The following is a 21,950-nucleotide window of genomic DNA, read 5'->3' as shown; positions in this document are numbered from 1 at the left end:
ATAATTATTCGGGCTGTTATGCCGTGGTCGGTTGATGAATTCTGTGTCAATTCCCAACGTTTCGTCTCCGACTGCGGGAGACATCTTCAAGGGGGTCCGTAGCTCAATGGAAAGCCCAACACACCCACTGGCTCGCTACTGACTGCCGCTAAATTCTGTGTCCGCGCGCTCCCACGCCACAGTGTGACGTCACGTGTTTTGAAAACGTCAGTGCAATTGGCCGCTGTCCGTCGCCGTCGATCGCCGTTGCCATCACCCAGTAGTGGACGTGTGGTACACATCTTCTTTAACACCGGCATCCATATACCGTTTAATTTCACACCCTCCTCCTTTCGGTTGAAATTATTTAGGTGTTTAGCGATTTCGATTGCCTCCCTGTAGAGCCTTTCGTAATATCCGCTTGTGGCCGCTAGTACTTGCGTCTCCTCGAAATGAATATTGTGGTTCCCTGGCTGGAAAGCATGCTCCGCAACAGCTGATTGTTCCGTTTCTCCTCTTCTACAATTTCTCTTATGCTCTTCCAAACGTTTAGAAACAGTTCTTTTAGTGGTACCCACATAAACATCACCACAGCTGCATGGGATCCTATACACTCCAGCTTTTTCCAGTGGTTTGCGAGCGTGCTTGGCAGGCTTAAGGTATTCCTGTATCTTCCTGGTGGGCTTGTAAATTACGGTAATATTCCGCTTCGTCAAGAGCCTCCCTATTCTTTCCGTTACATTTTTAACAAACGGCAGGAAAACCTTAGGTTTTGCAGTAGCCTGTACGTCAGTATGATTTCTGCGTGGCTGCCTCAATGCACGTTTTATTTCGGCGGACGAATATCCGTTCTTCATTAGTGCATTGTGGAGATGTTCCATCTCAGTGTCGAGCAACTCAGGTTCACAAATATTTCTAGCTCTGTCCGCTAACGTCTTGATAACACCCCGCTTCTGTTGTGGGTGGTGGTTCGAATCCCGGTGCAAATAACGGTCCGTGTGCGTGGGTTTGCGGTATACTGAGTGGCCCAAACTACCATTTTCATTTCTAAAAACAAGCACGTCGAGGAAATGTAACTTGCCATCTACCTCCTCCTCCATTGTAAACTGAATTCTCGAGTTTATGCTGTTGAGATGTTTGTGGAACCGGCTTAGTTCCTCCCTACCATGTCTCCACAGCACAAACGTGTCATCCACGTATCGGAACCATACATTTGGTTTTTTGCTGGCAGTACCTAAGGCCTGTTCTTCGAATTTCTCCATAAAGAAGTTTGCAATTACGGGACTTAGGGGGGCTTTCCATAGCCATGCCATCCGTTTGCTCATAAAACTGTTCATTCCACTTGAAGTATGTGGTCGTCAAACAGCACTTAAACAGTTCTGAAATATCGGCAGGAAAAATTCGCTCCAGCTGTTCCAATACATCATTAAGTGGAACCATGGTAAACAGCGATACCACATCGAAGCTGACCAATATGTCCTCTGGCTGTCCTTGAAGATGTCTCCCGCAGTCGGAGACGAAACGTTGGGAATCAACACAGAATTCATCAACCGACCACGGCATAACAGCCCGGATAATTATAATGGACATGATATTTCCGGCCGTGAAAGTCTACATTTTAGTATCACACCACCCACTATCACTACGTGGCCCTCTTTTGTAAAGTCCTTACATAAAGACCCTGAGTTCTCTATCACATGACTTGGCCCTACATTTGGCTTGAGGATACTGGTGGCCTGGTACACTGCCCCTAAACTTTCCTGTAACCGAGGGCCTACACCTCACCCATGGCTACTACCAAGTAGCAGCACTTTCTTCTTACTAACACTTCGTACATTCCTAGGCTTCTTGGCATTGGTTGAAGTGTGCTGCACATTTCCTGCTCCTCGTTCTACCTGAGGCTCTTCTTGACTTAACTCTGGCAGTGGTAGATACCTGTTTTTGGTGTTGATGATAAATCGTCAGATTGCGTTCTCTTTCTTCCTATCCTCCTACCAGCTACCAGTTCCCAACCACCCTCCTGCCCCCTATCTCCCTTGATCGTTATCAGTTCCTTCCTTGCTTCCACCAACTGTGCCTGAAGGGCACAGATTTTCCTTTCCTGTTCCCCAATCAAAATGTTCCTACTGCATACTCTGCAGTACCAGGAGAGAGCCTCTTCTGTTCTCCCAACATTCTTCCCACTGCATCCCCCCCCCCCCCCCCCTGTGAAAATATTTCCTGCAAGATTGGCAACAAATCACTCTACTCACTACCCTATAACAGCTGCCACATTTCTCACTCATGGGTAGTTTCGAAAGAATAATTAAGTTTGAAGAATGTTTTAAATTTGTCAAGGACGCGAGATTGGCTCTGTGTGTGTGTGTGTGTGAAAGAAAAAGGAGTCTTATGTGCATTTGTTGTTGTTGTTGTTGTTTTGTACTGATTTAGAGATACAATGACAGAAGAATGAATTAGTAATTACTTTGCTTTTAGATAATTTACATTATCAAATGTGTTTTGTCAAGTTTTTAAACGTTTATAACTCAGAAAATTTAGGCCTAGATCGTGTCTGTCTTAGTAGTAAACAGTACAAAATGTGTTAGTTAAATACAATTTAGAAATGTTTAATTACACTTTTACGGAGACAATAGACAATAATGAAACTAGTAGCTGTCTTTTTTTTAACAAATTTTGCACTATCAAGAAAACTTGCATAGAATTTTTTTGTGTTTGTCATGCAAAATTTCAGGTTATGTCACGATTATTGGGACTTCAGATAACATGAAGTTTTTTCAAGAATAAGCTCTGCTGGGTCGCTAATATTCAGTTGTGTGACAAGAATGGACACTACAGCAAATATATGAAACTAAGAAAATTTAAATTTGACACTATTTCTTCTTCAATAAGTTCTTTTTGGGGACAAAGAAAATACCTGTGATCTTACTTGGTGGCCATCTTGAATTAAACAGCTTTTATTAGCAGCCCATCCTGTATGGCAGAATTGGCCAGTGCCTGCATCCAAGAACCATTGAGATGACAGAACATGCCACCCACAATGGTAGCTACAGCCATCTAGGGCAGAATTACTGAGATGGACTGTGTCAGCACAGCCCCACCACAAAGAGGCAACCAGCACCAGCGGTGCGAGTTGTGGGTAGGCTGTGAGACAGCAAGCCATGTTTGGCATGGCCTGTGATTAACCCAGGATCTCTGGTGTCAATGGAGTGCTAGACATTGACATCTACTGTAGGCCCCACCAGAACAGACCTAGTTTGATGCCTGAGATGTAAGCTGCCCAACCATAATTTCAAGCTTTCTGACCATATTTCTCATGGTTAGCAATCAGACTATGGGACAAATGGCTTACTCCAGCCATGACCACATAAAAATGAAATTGCTGCTGGACTGTACTTGGCATATCTCTAATTATTTACCGCCAAAATTGTAATGAGAGATGCTAAGATCCTTCTAGAATAAAAGATAACATATCTGACATTGATGACAATGGAAAACATGCCTAATTATATCACAGCCATTAACTTCGATAATACTGACAAATTCGTGGTCTTGCGATAGCGTTCTCGCTTCCCGCGCACGGGGTCCCGGGTTCGATTCCCGGCGGGTCAGGGATTTTTCCTGCCTCGAGATGACTGGGTGTTGTCTTCATCATCATCATCATCATCATCATCGTCATCATCATTCATCCCCATTACGGTTGGAGGAAGGCAATGGCAAACCACCTCTACTAGGACCTTGCCTAGTACAGCGGTGCAGGTCTCCCACATCGTCCCCGACGCTCCTCGGAGTATGGGACCTCATCGTCGTCACACTCCAAAAAAGCCATGGATGGTGGAACATTTCTGTTTCAATGAAATATTTCCCTTAATGCAGTATTAAACACATAATAATCCACCTTGTGTATTTATGATTCACAGCTATTTCACGACATGTTCACTTGACTGAGTCTGCCCCACTACTGCTACCATGTCCTCGCTACTAACACATACTCTTGCCATGACACGACAGGACCCTGTCTGCCGGAAAAAAGGTGAGAGACCACAGAATGTTTTAGAACATGAGGCTCAGCAGCTAGTGCCTGCTGCTAGGTAGTTCACTGGCGAGGATGTCAATTACAGTATCCTTACAGAGGACATCATGCCAGCTGGCACTAGGAGGCCCATGACTGCGTCTAGCAGCCAGTATTGATTATGGAGACAGTCGGCTGGCACTGAGGCTGCATCATTTCTCTAGATGGAATCATAGACAGGACTGGACTCAAAGTGCAGCATGGCCCCAGTAATAGTTATGTCAGGAGTGCAGGATGACATTGGGGCAGGACAGGACAGGTCAGGTCTAATGTCAGGTGACGAGAGATGAGTCCCCAGCATGTGTGCTCCTCTGTTGGGCTGGAGGCCTAGCTATACTTCTCCAGTCAGCATCATTGTGACAGGAAACCCTGCTTGTTGTCATGTGTGCCTGAAAATTGCTGCCCCAGGCATTGTATGTGCAGTGAGCTGGCATCTCGTAAGGCAGCGTGCAGAGTTCAGGATGCAGAGGTAGCAGTATTGCAGTGCCTGCCACTGGGTTTTCACAACTGGCAACCAAATTGTGGTTCACTCAAGCCGATGCAACGTGGCTTACAAAACACTCTCTCAGCCGATGCTTGAGAATCTCTAGCCAGTCTGGGATATGGGAGATACAAAGGAGTACGCTACATTCTGAATATGGTTTATTTTAGACATGACTTTTTCTTCCCTGGGCTGTTGTTATGTGTCCTTATTCACAACTGAAGTTTCAGTCTATGCCTTTCCTGAGAGACAGCTCACTAAGGAGTGTATCAGTGCAGAATCTTTCTTTTATATAAATGACAAAGAATTCTGTCCTATAATGCATATGCAATTTGTAAATGTGGTTGAGATGAGGACAGTGTCCTCTTAAAAGGAACAGTTATGCACTGACACACTTCAGTGAGCTGTCATTTGAGAATGACACAATAGGGCAAAATTGTGATTGTGAGTAGAAACATTTAATAACAACCCATTTGGAAAATGTTGTCATTTTTAAAATATTGCAGGACTGTCCAGCCATATTAACAGAAAATAATTGCCTAGTTTAGTAAATTTTAGCATCACAGAGATGCTCATCAAACTTCTCCTGTAGCAGACACCATAAGAAAGGCATTAGATCCTTAGATCCCCCATATACAGTTTGCAAAGTAACAGTGATGGGAAAGTCAGAGAACTCTGAGGTCGTATGATGGCTTACTGACAATCTTCCTTGCAACATTTGCAAAGGGAACACAAAAGGTCAGTGGAAATGACAATAGTACCAAAAGTACCGGGTGATCAAAAAGTCAGTATAAATTTGAAAACTGAATAAATCACGGAATACTGTAGATAGAGAGGTACAAATTGACACACATGCTTGGAATGACATGGGGTTTTATTAGAATCCCCCCCCCCCCCCCCAAAAAAAAAAAAAAAAATTACAAAAGTTCAAAAAACGTCCGACAGATGGCCTTTCATCTGATCAGAACAGCAATAATTAGCATAACAAAGTAAGACAAAGCAAAGATGATGATCTTTACAGGAATTGCTCAATATGTCCACCATCATTCCTCAACAATAGCTGTAGTCGAGGAATAATGTTGTGAACAGCACTGTAAAGCATGTCCTGAGTTATAGTGAGGCATTGGTGTCGGATGTTGTCTTTCAGCATCCCTAGAGATGTCGGTCGATCACGGTACACTTGCGACTTCAGGTAACTCCAAAGCCAATAATCGCATGGACTGAGGTCTGGGGATCTGGGAGCCAAGCATGACGAAAGTGGTGGCTGAGCGCACAATCATCACCAAACAATGCACGCAAGAGATCTTTCACACGTCTAGCAATACTCTTTTGTTTTTCCTAATAAAACCCCATGTCATTCCAAGCATGTGTGTCAATTTTTACCTCTCTATCTACATTATTCTGTGGTTTATTAAGTTTTCAAATTTATACTGACTTTTTGATCACCCGGTAAATTTACTCTCTGACATATTCCATAAGGTATAAATGTAGGTGGGGTAGAGTACACATTAACAGAAGAGAAACACCACACCTTACCACATATCCATCACTTGTCCTCTTTTCATTTTTATTCATGTATCCAACAGAAGAAACTGTAATTTCCCATCATCCAAATTTACTACGAGTACTACCAAAGTTCAGTTTCTGTACTTCTTAATGATTACTGCTATTTGATCAGTTGTTATTCAGGTTGCAAATTTTTGTATTGAGTTTTCTTATTCATTTCTAAAGTTGTTTTATTCTTCTGCAATGTGCAGGTAACTTCCAAAGATGACTAGGTAATTGTTTAGTAATTTGACTATGTGTAGCTCGATAGTAAGTTCCAGACTACAATTCAAAGGCTGCTCAGGGTTTGATTCCCTGTCAGAACTAGGAATTTTCTGTCACTTTTCATTTCTTTTACCCTTGGCAAAGACTGAATCGTGTAAAAATGTCAGTTTTCCCCACAGTTTAGAGTCCATATTAAACAATAGCTCGCTTATAACTGGCAAGGTAAATCAAAGGGCAGAGAAAGGTGGGGCATACCACGTCCTGTAGAACCATGCCTACTAAAGCAACCAACCTTCATTTTGGAGATAACTTTACTTTTATTTTTTTAAAGGAATGTTTCAGCAATTAAAATGTTCTTTGTATGTTTTAAAATCATGTTGCATCACCATTAAAAATAAATCTAAAAATATTCCTCTTAAATTTCCAATTACATTAAGCATACATGAGTTTAATGGATTTCTGTTCTTGTTGCAGTGGGGCAGACAGCAAATTATGCAGTTGTTATGGCACAGCTTCACACAAGGGGCAAGTGTCATGGCATCCATCCATTTATTGTGCAGCTAAGGGATGAGGAGACTCATCATCCATTGCCAGGTAAATTTAATAATCCTTTACTGTGATTGTCAGTATTTTTAAGTTACAAATGTTCCTGAAGAGTGCTGGTCTATTGATCACACTTTCTTTTTGCTGATGTAAAATAAACTCAGATATGATTAATCACTGAAAGTGTGAATCAATGTAGAATAATGGATGAACAATATCAAATGACATTGTCACATGCCATCCTCAGTCATTCTGAAATGCATTAATGGTGTACATGCAGACACATTCATGTCCAATGTGTGCTATAAAATGACTAGCTACTTACTGTAAATTGTCAGTTTGATTAGATTGTGATTTATGCAGTACTTCATCATAATGAATAATCTATGGCAGACTGTAATTGAAAAACCAGCAGTCTGTTTGAAAGTGGTGGTTTTTCTGCTAATAAAATATGATGCACATATATTACTAAATATGACAATAAATAAATAAAACAGTAACATAAGTTGTTGTGATATAAACAATGCTGTCGTTAATACTATTGATAGTTACTATGATATACAGAATCTGTTGAAGTTTCACTCACGTACAGAGATCTACAGTAGTGAATGTCAATTGTGTGTGTGTGTGTGTGTGTGTGTGTGTGTGTGTGTGTGTGTGTGTGTGTGAGTGAGAGAGAGAGAGAGAGAGAGAGAGAGAGAGAGAGAGAGAGAGAAAATCAAACTGCGCACATCCACATTACTAAGGCCTTGTTTGTCATGGCGTGGTAGAGAACAACTGCTTTTTAACCTCAAACTGTGCCCTTTTGCTGTGAGAAGTTTCGTCAAAATAATCAACTCATGTCAGTGGCAGTGGATGAGCGGTTTCCTAGGTCAGATATTGGACTGTAAGGTGTACCCAGGAACATGTATAGATTCATATTGCAATTTAGCAATGATGAAGAGTGGATTGAAGTTTAAGAGAATTGTGAAGAAGAATCATTGAGGAAAAAGTCGAATACTGTAGTACTGAGGAACTATGAGATGTAAAACTTCCTGGCAGATTAAAACTGCGTGCCCGACCGAGACTCAAACTCGGGACCTTTGCCTTTCGCGGGCAAGTGCTCTACCATCTGAGCTACCGAAGCACGACTCACGCCCGGTACTCACAGCTTTACTTCTGCCAGTATCACGTCTCCTACCTTCCAAACTTTACAGAAGCTCTCCTGCGAACCTTGCAGAACTAGCACTCCTGAAAGAAAGGATATAGCGGAGACATGGCTTAGCCACAGCCTGGGGGATGTTTCCAGAATGAGATTTTCACTCTGCAGCGGAGTGTGCGCTGATATGAAACTTCCTGGCAGATTAAAACTGTGTGCCCGACCGAGACTCGAACTCGGGACCTTTGCCTTTCGCGGGCAAGTGCTCTACCATCTGAGCTACCGAAGCACGACTCACGCCCGGTACTGCAAGGTTCGCAGGAGAGCTTCTGTAAAGTTTGGAAGGTAGGAGACGAGATACTGGCAGAAGTAAAGCTGTGAGTACCGGGCGCGAGTCGTGCTTCGGTAGCTCAGATGGTAGAGCACTTGCCCGCGAAAGGCAAAGGTCCCGAGTTCGAGTCTCGGTCGGGCACGCAGTTTTAATCTGCCAGGAAGTTTCATATCAGCGCACACTCCGCTGCAGAGTGAAAATCTCATTCTGGAAACCTCCCCCAGGCTGTGGCTAAGCCATGTCTCCGCTATATCCTTTCTTTCAGGAGTGCTAGTTCTGCAAGGTTCGCAGGAGAGCTTCTGTAAAGTTTGGAAGGTAGGAGACGAGATACTGGCAGAAGTAAAGTTGTGAGTACCGGGCGTGAGTCGTGCTTCGGTAGCTCAGATGGTAGAGCACTTGCCCGCGAAAGGCAAAGGTCCCGAGTTCGAGTCTCGATCGGGCACACAGTTTTAATCTGCCAGGAAGTTTCATATCAGCGCACGCTCCGCTGCAGAGTGAAAATCTCATTCTGGAACTATGAGATGTTTTTGATGTTCTCTGAAGCTATTACTACTGAGATAATTAACACCTCAGTAGTCAGTTAATTTGAAGAGGAATGGATGTCTTTAAAAAGACTATCAACAAACTGGGTAGATAAACATAGGTACAGGGAAGGTAACTGTGAAGAAACCTTTGGTAACAAGAGAAATACTTCAATTGCTTAATGAAAGGAGATGGTGTAAAAATGTTTAGGAAAAGACAGAAACACAACAATGTAAGTTACTTAGGAAGTGCAGGGGAGCTAGGAAAAAGTGACAGTAGGAAAAATTTGAAGAAATGCAAAAACAAATGTTTGTCATAAAGGCTGATTCATCATACAGAAAAGTCAAAACAGCATTTGTTAAAATTAAAAGCAAGGGCATCAACATTAAGAATGAAACTGAAATTTCACTGTTACACATGAAGGAGAGAACAGATAAGTAGAAAGAATACAATGAAACCGTCTATGGAGGGAGGTCTTGCCTGATAATATGATGTGGGAGTTGATATGGAAGACACAGGAGATCCAGTATTAGTCAGGCTTTATAGGGCTTTGGAAGACTTGCAATCAGATAAGGCAGAAGGGGTATAACATTGCTTTGGAAATTCTAAAGTTATTAGGAGAAGTCACAACCAAATGACTATTCAAGTCGGTGTGTTGAATCTGCGAGATCGGGACATACCATCAGACTTGCAGAAAAATATCGTCCACACAATCCCAAAAAAATTCAATGTACTTGAAACTGGCTGGGTGAGAGTAAGTAACAGAAACAAAATTTCTTCTGTTGACATTTTTATTTAGTAAAAGAAAATTTCGGGCACATAACAATATTATTACTTAGCACTCAAAATAAATATTATTACTGTACAGGTGAACACAGTTAGATAAGCTTTGAGTTAAATAATTAAAAATGTGTGCAATTTTCAAACATTTTTCCAACAGGTATCGTAATAGGAGAAATAGGTACAAAGCTGGGGATGAACTGCACAAACAATGGATACCTAGGCTTCAAAAGTGTTCGTATTCCTCGAGAAAATATGCTGATGAAGAATTCACAAGTGCTTGAGGTAATCTTCCTTAAATCTCTCTGATACAGTCTTGGGTTTTCATATCATTTTTTATGTTAATATCATACTTCTAAAAGCATGTGCGTTGGACAGATGTATGGATGGTGAAAGGACAAATACATAAAGGTACCTGTTATTTTAATTGGAACTACAGTGACAGCAATTATATCTTTTACCACTATAGAAAACTGTAGGCATAAGAACAGTGAGCACACCCACCAAATGATGTGTAGAGGTCATATGAGTTGCAGAAGGGTTCTGTTCATGTTGCTAATCAGACATTTTTTTGTAGGAGTTTTCATTGTCGAACATTATTTTGCCAACCATTCATATGCATGTTTCGTAGTGTGGTTCTGTTACAGGTATCTTTGTGTGCCTATGATGATAAAATGAAATAACCAAATACAGTAAGGGAGAAATAATACTGATGCGTCCATGCACCATGCATCATCCACCCCAGAGTTGCTTATGAAATGTCAGTATCTACATGCCTGACAGAAAAAGTGAGCTATCTAGAAGGTTAGAGGGAAACAAAAGGAAACTTCTTAAGTTCAGAGGGTATGTTTTGTTATTTCAGTGATTAGAAAATTGAGTCAGTTTTCAAAGAACTTGGCAGTTCACTGAGGTGACAGGGATAGCGATATGCACATACACATGTGGCAGCCATACTGTGTACCCAAGGTGTAAAAGGGAGTGCATTGGTGGAGCTGTCATTTGCACTCAGGTGATTCATGTGAAAAGATTTCCAACATGATTATGGCCACAAGATGGGAATTAACAGACTTTGAATATGGAATGGTAGTTGGAACTAGATGCATGGGACATTCCATTTCAGAAATCATTAGGGAATACAATATTCTGACATACGTAGTGTCAAGAGTGTGCGAAGAATAGCAAATTTCAGGCATTACCTCTCACCGTGGACAATACAGTGCCTGACGGCCTTCACTTAACAAATAAAAGTAGTGGCATTTTTGTAGAATTGCCAGTGCTAACAGACAAATAACACTACACGAAATAACTGCAGAAATCAATGCGGGATATAAGATGAATGTATCCTTCAGAACAGTGCAGCGAAATTTGGCATTAATGGGCTGTGGCAGAAGACAACTGACGAGAGTGCCTTTACTAACAGCATGACATCGCCTGCAGCATGTCTCCTGGGCTCTTCATTATATTGATTGGACCCTAGATGTCTGGAAAACAGAGGCCTGGTCAGATGAGTATTGATAATTCGTTGGTAAGAGCTGCTGGTAGGGTTCAAATGTGATGCAGACCCCATGAAGCCACCAACCCAAGTTGCTAATAAGGCAGTGTGCAAACTTCTGGTGCCTCCGTAATGGTGTGCCTTCGTTTATATGGAATGGACTTGGTCCTCTGATCCAACTGAACACAGCATTGACTGGGATGGTTATGTTCAGCTACTTGGAGACCATTTGCAACCATTCATGTTCCCAAACAATGATAGAATTTTTATGGATGACAGTGCACCATCTTACAGACCACAGTTGTTCACAATCGGTTTGAAGAACAGTCTAGACATTTCAAGTGAATGACTTGGCCACCCAGATCACCCAACATGGAACCCGTCAAACATTTATGGGACAGAATCGAGTGGTCAGTTGGTGCAAAAAATCTTGTATCGGCAACACTTTCACAATTATGGACAGCTACAGAGGTAACACAGCTCAGTATTTCTACAGGGGACTTCCAATGACTTGTGGAATCTATGCCATGTCGAGTCTCTGCACTATGCTAGACAAAATGAGGTCTGACACAATATTAGGGGGTATCCCATGACTTTTGTCACCCCAGTGTATGAGCCCACTTATCAGTATAATGATGCATTCCATCTGGCTTGGATGCATCCACTGATTCAGATGGAAGGGGTGACGTAAAATCATTGTATCCTCTCCCGGAGTGAGCTGACCCACAGCAGTTTCAACAGGTCCTTGATATCTTGCATTCTGGCAGTGGGACAGAGTTGATGTCTGAGCCAGATCCACACGTTCTACTAGGGACAGGTCTGGAGCCCTTGCTGGCCATGGGAATACCTCAACTTCACATAGATAGTTCGTAGAGACATGTGCCATGTGTTAGCGAACATTAAACTATTGAAAAATGGCACCACAATAGTGTTGCATGAGAGGTAACACACGAGGATGTGAGAGGGCCATGGCGCACTGTTGTGCTGTATGAGTTCCCACATTCACTACAAGCCATGCCCTGAAATCATACCCAATCACTTCCCACGCCGTAATGCCAGGAGTAAAACCACTGTGCCTCTCTGTAATGTTGGAAAAATGGTATCTCTTCCCAGGTCCCCACATTACTCACTGATGATGATCTGGGGTAATAAAGAGCCGCAATTCATCACTGAACACAATGCGATACCGGTCACTGGAGTTGTGGACCCAAAAACTTTGCATATCACTGCCTTAGACCATAGGTTTTTGGAATGAGTTCACCGTTGTTTACCCATATTGATTTCTAGAGTGTTAGTTGTTTGTGTGGTCAATTGAACAATGTTTCATGAACTGGTAATTCTCTGTATCTTTTGAGTTTCATCCATTCCTGTGTTATTGCTTGTGGTTGTTGGAGATATGGTTGGCAAATACTGCAAGCACTGATAGCCATGGTATTGGTCTGGATTTACTTCTGCTCCAAACAGGAGAACAGTTTGTGGCAACAGGATGCACAAGTGCTTGTGTAGTTCACAAGGTGTTCGCATTATATCCCCAGCTGACCAACCCTGAAGGCACCACATAGCTGAATGAGTGCCAAGGTCCCTGGCAGGTACATATCTAACGTGCTCAACAAAGGTTGGGGACACCGAGGATGTTGCCAAACTGGTGGGTCTTAGAGGGACAATTGCTGATTTATTCACGCACATTTCTGTGTTCCACTCCTCCGTAATCACGACACAGGATGATGCAAAACAGGAAGGTTGCAAAAGCGTAAGAGCCCTTTGCTGCTTCAGATAGTGTTCAGATTTCATAGAATGGTTTTGAACAGTCTCTAGTGCGGCCACCCTGGATACCAGAGCAAAAATTGCAACCTCACTACACTCCAAATGAGTCGGAGCATGTGGTTGCAGCCCCACAATGTCCTTAGAGTAGGGTTGAATTGTCAGAGGGATGTCAGCAGTGGCAAACACTGTCAAGAACATCGTGCCATTGCTCATTGCAGTGTGAACCATTTTAGACCGCGATATATGTGGGAATTCATGCCCTAAGGGAAGAAATGGTTTCACTGACGTACTTTATGCACTTACTGAGGACGTTTTGTGTCAGTTCTGAGCAGTAGGTTGCCTGAAATCATTTTCTCGGTCACCCATAAGAAAATCATGTGAGCAGTAGGTTGCCTGAAATCTTTTTCTCGGTCACCCATAAGAAAACATATGATCAGTAGGTTGCCTGAAATATTTTTCTCGGTCACTCATAAGAAAATCATGTGATTTCAACACTGGGTGTCATGGTCCTGACCTCCATCGCAGAGGTGTGAAAACAAGGGGAGGAAATGTCAGAAGTGTGGTGACCTCCCCATCGTGTGACATGTCCATGATGATGCTGGGCAGAATTATGTTGAAATTTGGTGCCAATGTGACATCATTATCCCATTTTACAACTCACATCAACTTCCGAGCTGTGGCCTCTTTTTTGCATGTGTCAATACCTTGTAGCTTGACGTGTCATGGAGTCCAAGAGTGATATCACCAGGCATTACATTTTTGCACCATTACAAAGGAAGCTTCTAGGCATCTTTGAGCCAAATTTCAATATTTTGGCCACTGTGGGAGACAATAACGAGGCTTCAAAAAAGAGATACTTTTTTGTGGATTGTAGAATGTCTTTAATATTTGCATCATCATACGTACTGTGACAGATGATGATTCATGAGGGCCACAGGATTATTTTGGAACATTGCAGAGCAAATTTATTCAAAATGATAAAATAGGTGATTCTGATAAATTCACATAGCACATGAATACTCAATATTTTATTACGAAAATATAACGAAAAATGTATTTCAGAATCCACATTTCTGTTTGTTTCAAGTAGATGCCAATGAACTGCAATAAGAATACTTATACTTACAATAGCACAAAAATAGTATTAATAAGGAACTGACAAATGTCTGTTGCTTTGTGGCACACTCAGAACAACCATCACTAATAGCCAGTAATTGTTTTACTAGAGGAATAATTATGCACTTCTTCTATCAAAATAATAAGGAAATATTACTACAGAATTTCTTTTGGAAGAAGTGTAAAAATTGGCTTTTAGCACAGCACGGAAATAATGGAGTGTTATTAGCAAAAAAATTGCTGAATTTCAGGAGAATGTGTGAGTCATTTAATTGTGAATGTGTTAAAGCTATATGTATGTTTTAGCATGTTTGAGTTTTGCAAATTATCTATAGCCAAGGCATTCGTTGCCAAATAAAACTGAGACTGACATTTCCTTTTAGGATGGAACATATGTGAAGTCTCCCAGTGACAAGTTAACATACGGAACAATGATGTTTGTCAGAGTTGTTCTAGTACAGGATATGTCCAGCCACTTATCAAAAGCAGTTACAATTGCTACGAGGTACAGCGCTGTGCGTAGGCAATCAGAGATGAAAGCAGGGTATGTGTGCATATATTTTTTATTTTGTAGAATAAGCATTTTATAAGACATTGACTTTTTGGTTAATTCTATTTGAATGCCTAAAGAATGATGAGATTGTTGTACTTAATGAAATTCCTGCTGTAGTTTCTAAGTACAAGGGCATTTCATATTGATTTACAGTTTATTTATTCCTGTCACGCATGATGCGCATCTGACACACAATTATGATTACAAGTACATTGTGCTTTGGTCTAGGTAGTAGGACAATTACTTAACATGTAATCGCTATATAGTGCAACCCATTTTCTCAACTGCTGCCATAATGCAAGTGGAGAACATTACTAGAGGAATAATTATGCACTTCTTCTATCAAAATAATAAGGAAATACTACTACAGAATTTCTTTTGGAAGAAGTGTAAAAATTGGCTTTTAGCTCATCAAGGATGGTGCTGGACGACTTGATTTCTGTGGAAGGAGGGTATAAATGTTTTCAATACTCACAGGTGATTGGTGGTAGTGTGTGGAAAGTGTACACCATCACAAAAACTGCGTACAATTGGATGGATGGCTGTAAAAGTGGCTGCACATCAATGGAGAAAGGAACCAATCTTGAAGGAAAAGATTGGTAACACCAGTCAGCATTTTAAGAGTGGAAAAGTGTATTCAGGAGAATAGGTGCATGACATTCACAGAATTGGAGGCAGCCGTAGGTCTTGCAAAAGGCACTGTGCACTACATAGTGCATGAATAGCTTATCATTTTGAGTCCCAACAATATGAAAAGTGTAATTTTAAAATTTTTCACGATATCAACCTTTATTATCGTAGTAAGCATAAAATAAAAGAAGAAATCAGCCAACTGTAGACAATCAATTGTCTTAAGGAGGTGGTTTTACTTTGAAACTGCTGGGATATAGTTTTCAAGTAGCCATCATTTCATATGATATGTGTGAAAGCAAACTTGCATTTTTCCTTGGCGAAGTCCCGCATCTTGGAAATTCCATGAACTTGTAACATGTAAATTAAATTATAATCCTAAATAACAAGCAAAAGTAGGCCTAAAATTTAATAAATTCTGTATTGCAAATACATCTGTGCCAATGGCTCCTGTTTGAAACCACTCATAAAAGCAGTAGTACAAACTCAAATTACATTACAATAAATTTACAATCTCCTACAATCACTAGCACAGTCACCATGTGACTGTTGCTCTCAATGCTGTAAGTGACTGCTACAATGTACTATATTAGTAGAAGTACTTCACTGTACCACTAGATGTGTACCACTAGATGTCTCTGTCTTGCGACAGCATCAGTGGCAGCATTGGTTGTTTCATGCTAAAGACACTGGTAATTATAAAAATAATAAAATAATAGTTTCAGGAAGAAGCCACAGGCACTCAAAGGGTCAAACTCAGAAAGATGTCCACCATGTGGATCCCCAAATCCCTGAATGCAGCACAAACACAACATTGCGAAGACATATGAAGTGGCCTCCCTTCAATGCCACAGCTAGGATCTGAAAGGTGTCATGTCCAAACTCAGGATTGGCAATGAAACTTGACTCTGCTACCATGAGCTGGAGATCAAAGCCCAATCAATGCAACGGAAGCGTACAAGTAACCTCCTGAAAAAGTCCCATGCAGTGCCTTCAGGGAAAAACACATGGTACAAGGAGGGAACCCCGTCGTTAACTGACTGGAACCAGGGACCACCGTCCAAAAGCATGATGTATTTGGAGGCTGCGACATGCAATTCAAAATAAACGAACAGGAAAATGGATGAAAGGAGTGCTCTTGCAACATGATCATGCCCATCCCCATCCAAGTCAGACAACCATGAGGAGTTCCAGGTACTGTGACATGCACCATATACTCCTGACTTGATCCCTCCTTATTACCATAGATCCATGACTATGAGAAACCACTGCATGGACGTCATTTCACAAACAACCAGGAACTTCAAGCTGGTGTCCTGCGGTGGGTGAAACAGACTCCAAAAAAGTGTATCGAGGAAGACATAAAGTAATTACCACCTTGGTGGTGTAAGTGTGTGGAGCTTAATGGAGTCTATGTAGAAAAAGTGCATGTATCTGCTGAGACAGAGAGATTCATAGTGGATATATAAATTGTAGATAATCATGGAATGCCTCTCGTATAATATTGTATCACATGGCTAATAACAAGTTCCTCCCGTTAAAACTGTAACTATGTCATTCATGATATATTAGTAGGCTTTGATCTACTGTTCTTGAAGAAGAATTGTGACTACAATGCAATATGCTGTAAGTGGTACCTAAGAGAGATTTTCTGCAATTTTCTCTGAAAATTAACAATATGAATTTAGACAAATTGCTACTTGTCACATAGAGGAGATACTGAGCAGTGGACAGGCACATTTAAAAGTAGTGCATTGGATAAGCTATTGGACTAATTCCTTTTAGTAGTAGTAGTACTAAAGATTAATTTAGTAACTATTGATTGCTTATCATACATTCACTTTTGAAGTTAACATTGTAGTTATTGTGGGCAACTGTCCTAGCTGACTGATTTTTAGGATAATTCAGGAACCCTTCAGATGGTCTTAAAACATATAATAATAGTTCAATTTTCTGTTAATTTACACACACTGTGCTCTGAATCTATTCAATTCATTTCATTCTTATGAGTCATATTTCATTGATTTGCAACCCTTCCTAATAAATTCATGTACTGCACCAAACATACAGGCTTTTATTTCTATATAAGTGACTTATTGTTTCAAAATCTGAAATTCTAACAGGCCTTGTTTGGGGTTGCTGTAATCAAAAAGCATAGCCCCAGAAATAGGCATTTGGGTGCACTTCTTGTTCACTTATTTATTTTAGATTAAGTGTCCTTTTCATTCCATAGATCCATAGTGAGGATGTCCTTGTGGATGTAAAACTTGTTGTAAAACTAACAACAACAATAACAGACTAAATAATTCATATTACACACTATTAGACTCTTGAGCCTTTACTAGGTTGGATGAGTTCCCCAAAAAATGATCCTATATGGCATTATGGAATGAAAGTAAGTGGAATATGCTAGCTTTTTTATTACTACCTATGTCTGACAACATCCATATTGCAAATAAAAAATTGTTTAGACACTTCAACAATTCTGTGGTCTGCTGCTCCCAACTGAATTTATTATAAGTTATCATCTCAAGAATTTAACACTGTCAACCTCTTTTACTTGTTTTTCGTCATATTTTAGGCGTGTACTGATGGAAATGTCTTAAAAGTTTTACACTGTGTATAATAGGCCTTTTCAGACTTTAGTGATAAAAAATTGTACAAATGTTGACGAAAATGCCATTAACCAATCTTTCTAAAACTATACTTGATTTGCTATTTATTGAAACGTTGTGTGTCGTCAACAAGTAAATAAGCTTGGGATCTTGTGATAGTACGGATACAATGTGAATAAGTATACAGAAGAAAAGTAGGGGCTCTAAGACGGAACTTTGTGGGACACCTTAAGTTATTAGTTCCCAATGGATAATACAGGAGTTTTTCCGTATGTTTCCTATCAGAGTGATAAAATTTGAGCCATTTTGCAGCATTTCTTGTAACACCATAGTATCTCAATTTACTTAAACTGTGTACATTTATTCACATCATACATATGAGAACTAATTATATGTGGTGTCCCACAAGGTTCCATCATAGGCCCTTACTTTTTCCTATGTATATCAGTGACCTTTGTAATGTTACCTCACTGGATATTTTACTGAGTAGTAGACTCTCCTACAAGCATTCCATGCTTTCCCTGTAGTAAATGGATTATCTGACCATGATGCACAACCGATTAACTTACAAAACCTAACAGTCTGTACACTTCAGAAACCATTAAGTAAAAGTGTGAGGGTGCTCAACTCGGTATCTATAGATCACTTCAGAGAAAGTTTAGGAAATGTAAACTGGGAAGATATATATAATGAACCAAATGCTAATGATAAATGCAACATTGTTTTCCGAAGAAAATTACTAAATGTGACACCACACACTTTTCAAAGAAACCTTGTATTACTACAGGTATTAAAGTGTCTTCAGAAAGAAAAAGAAAACTGTATGAGACTACAAGAACTAGGAATGATCTAGAAGTAGTTTTACACTATAAAAATTATTGTAACATACTGGGAAAAATTGTAAGGAAATCAAGAAATATGTATGTTAGAGAAGAAATTAACAACTCCAGCAATAAAATCAAATCGATATGGAATGTTGTTAGAAGGGAGACAGGAAAAGTAACCACGGGGGTAGGTAGTATTACTATTAAAGAGAAAGAGACCATCCTAGCCAACAGTACACAAGTAGCTAATGTATTTAACAAACATTTCTTAAATGTAGGAGAAAAAATTGGTGAGAATAGTTCAAAGGAAAAAGCCAGACAGTACATGGAAGAGTCTGTTTTGAAAAAATTTAGTCAGATAAAGTTTCACCTAACAACCTCTTGTGAAATAAGTAAAATTATTAAATCTTTGAAAAATAAATGTTCTGTTGGAGTAGATGACATCTCTAATAAGATATTAAAACAATGTGGAGCAATTACAGCTGATATTCTGAGTCACATATGTAATGCATCACTAACTCGAGGTATTTTCCCAGACAGGTTAAAATATTGTCAGGCCTCTCTACATAAAGGGAAAACACAGATGTCAATAATTATCAGCCAGTATCCTTGCTTACAGCATTTTCTAAATCTTCGAGAAAGTAATGTACTCAAAGAGTGTTTAGTCATCTCAACAGTAATAGGATACTTGGTAAATTCCAGTTTGGATTTCAAAAATGCTGTTCCACTGAGACAACAATATAAAATTTCACTGTCCACATAATACAATCTTTAAATAGTGAAATGTCGCCAATAGGAATTTTCTGTGACTTGTCCAAAGCATTTGATTGTGTGAACCGTGACATTATGTTACAGAAATTACATTTCTATGGTATAAATGGAATAGCATATGAGTGGTTTAAGTCATACCTACAGAACAGGAAGCAGAAAGTTTTCTTATATGGGTCAAGTGATTTAAATAAGTTTGCCACTTCATCTAACTGGAGTGAAATTACATTAGGTGTTCCACAAGATTCGATCATGGTTCCCCTTCTGTTCTTGATATATGTGAATGACTTCCCTTCCTATCTGAAACAGGAAGCTGAACTGACACCGTTTGCTGATGGTACAAGCATTGTTATTACTCCAGTAAAAGAAACTCCAATTGAAAATGATGCAAATAAGTTCTTTGGAAAAGTCATTAATTGGTTTTCTGCAAATGGGCTTGCTCTAAACTTTGAAAAAACACAGTACATCCAATTTTCTGCTGCAAAAAGTACAATTCCTTCAATAAATATAACACATCAACAGAAGTCAGTAGGCAGGATAGAGCATACTAAGTTTTTGGGTGTTCATATAGATGAGAATCTTAATTGGAAAATTCATATTTTGGATCGTCTAAAGTGACTAGGTTCAGCAACTTTTGCAATCAGAATAACTGCCAATTTTGAGGATATAGAAATTAGTAAGCTAACATACTTTGCATACTTTCAGTCTCATGTGGAATAATATTTTGGGGTAACTCAACATCTAGACAAAAAGTATTCACTGCTCAAAAGATAGTGGTTAGAATAATGTGTGGGGTTCATAGTCGCACATCTTGTAGGCATCTTTTTAAAAGATTGGGAATTCTTACAACAGTCTCACAGTACATTTACTCACTAATGAAATTTATTTTCAACAACATAGACCAGTTTAAAAACAACAGTGACTTTCATGATTGTAATGCCACAAAAAAGAAAGACTTACACTATCCTTTACGCAACCTATCTTTGGCACAGAAACGGGTAAAATACGCTGTTATAAAAATTTTCGACAAATTACAAGATAAAAATAAAATGTCTGACAGACAGCAGCAATAGCTTGAAAAATAAATTGAAAACGTATCTCCTTGACAATTCCTTCTATACCATAGATGAATTCTTGAATAGGAATAAAAAAATCTATAAATATGGTATATGCATTTTGTGTCATTTAATATTAAAAATCTTGTTTCATATGTGTGTTTCTTGTGTACTTGACACGTTCCACATCATAATGGCTGCTGTACTGTGCGATTGATCAATGGAACATGCAACCAACTAACAAACTAACTAACTAACTAACTAACAAACTATGAGCGAACCAACTGCGACTTCACATGACGTTGCTTGTACCTGAGGTAACTGGACTAGATGCCTGGCTCTGTTCACAAAAATAATAGCTCGATAACATGGTAGGGTCATACTGGTTAGATGTACTGTATTAAAGTAGTTTTCTTAGTAGTAGACATCTGTGTGGCCTACATTTGAAAGCTTTCTGAAAGTCAAGAAATGCCAAATCCAATTGATTACCTGCATCTTTCTCTCTTACAAGACAGTACTTGAAGAACACGAGTTTGGTTTCACTTTATTCATGCTATACTCAAAATGTGTAAATTTATAATTATTAATCCTGTTTGTTTATTTTAGGCAAAGGGAACCCCAAATTATAGATTACGTTACACAACAGTACAAACTGTTCCCAAATATTGCCTTGTACTTCGCTCTGCGCTTTAGTGCAAATTGGCTTTGGGAAATGTATAACAGTGTCACATCTGAATTGGAGTCTGGTGATATGGAAAGACTGCCTGAGGTAAGTCATTTGTTTTTCACTTTCTTACGTACATGACTAATGTAAAAAATGTGCTAAAATAATGAATAAAAATTAACTATGTAGGAAAAGATAGATTGCTACTTACCATAAAAATGATGGTTAAGTAGCAGACAGGAACAATTGAGAGACTTTACACATTAGATTTCAGCCACTGTCTTCATCAGAAAAAAGAAGAGAAAGACACACACATTCATTCACACAAGCAAGCACACCTCACATATACATGACTGCCATCTCCTGCAGCTTGGATTGGAATGCAATTGTGACGTAGAACACAAGCAGAAATTCTGGTCTGAGCTGCTGGAGATGATGGACATGTGTGTGTGACATGTGCTTGTTTGTGTGAATGACTGTGCATGTGTTTCTCTTCTTTTTCTGACAAATACTGTAGCGTAAAGCTAATGTGTAAGTGTCTTTTAATTGTGCCGGTCTGCAACTTAACAAGTCATCTTTGGGTAAGTAGCAATCTCTCTTTTCCTAGATTGTTGATATTTCAATCTGGATTTTCCATTGTGTTTATAAAAATTAATTAATTCAAGCTTGCATACTGAAATCTGTAATTAAAAAACTGCACAAAAAGGATCAAAGGCCTGTGGGGGTGAGAGGAGTGCAAATTCCATGGGAAAGAAGTACGGATCGGATTAAAAAACACAGACTATTTACATTGAGGTTGGTTAGACAGAAAATGAAATAAATATAAAATGAAATTAGATAAAAACCAACACTGAAA

The 21,950-nt window shown here is 39.6% G+C and overlaps 1 protein-coding gene across 1 annotated transcript in view; it reads left to right on the top strand.

The window, feature by feature from the left end:
• Window positions 1-21,950, top strand: part of LOC124619380 (probable peroxisomal acyl-coenzyme A oxidase 1) — a 96,151-nt gene that overhangs the window by 47,609 nt on the left and 26,592 nt on the right. The window contains exons 5-8 of the mRNA XM_047145718.1: window positions 6,774-6,893; window positions 9,774-9,898; window positions 14,369-14,529; window positions 21,037-21,199. Of these exons, the coding sequence (XP_047001674.1) occupies window positions 6,774-6,893; window positions 9,774-9,898; window positions 14,369-14,529; window positions 21,037-21,199 (569 nt within the window). The remainder of the gene's footprint in view (window positions 1-6,773; window positions 6,894-9,773; window positions 9,899-14,368; window positions 14,530-21,036; window positions 21,200-21,950) is intronic.

This window comes from Schistocerca americana, chromosome 1 (assembly GCF_021461395.2).
Source record: "Schistocerca americana isolate TAMUIC-IGC-003095 chromosome 1, iqSchAmer2.1, whole genome shotgun sequence".
Lineage (NCBI taxonomy): Eukaryota > Metazoa > Arthropoda > Insecta > Orthoptera > Acrididae > Schistocerca > Schistocerca americana.
This window is presented reverse-complemented; position numbering and strand designations above follow the sequence as displayed.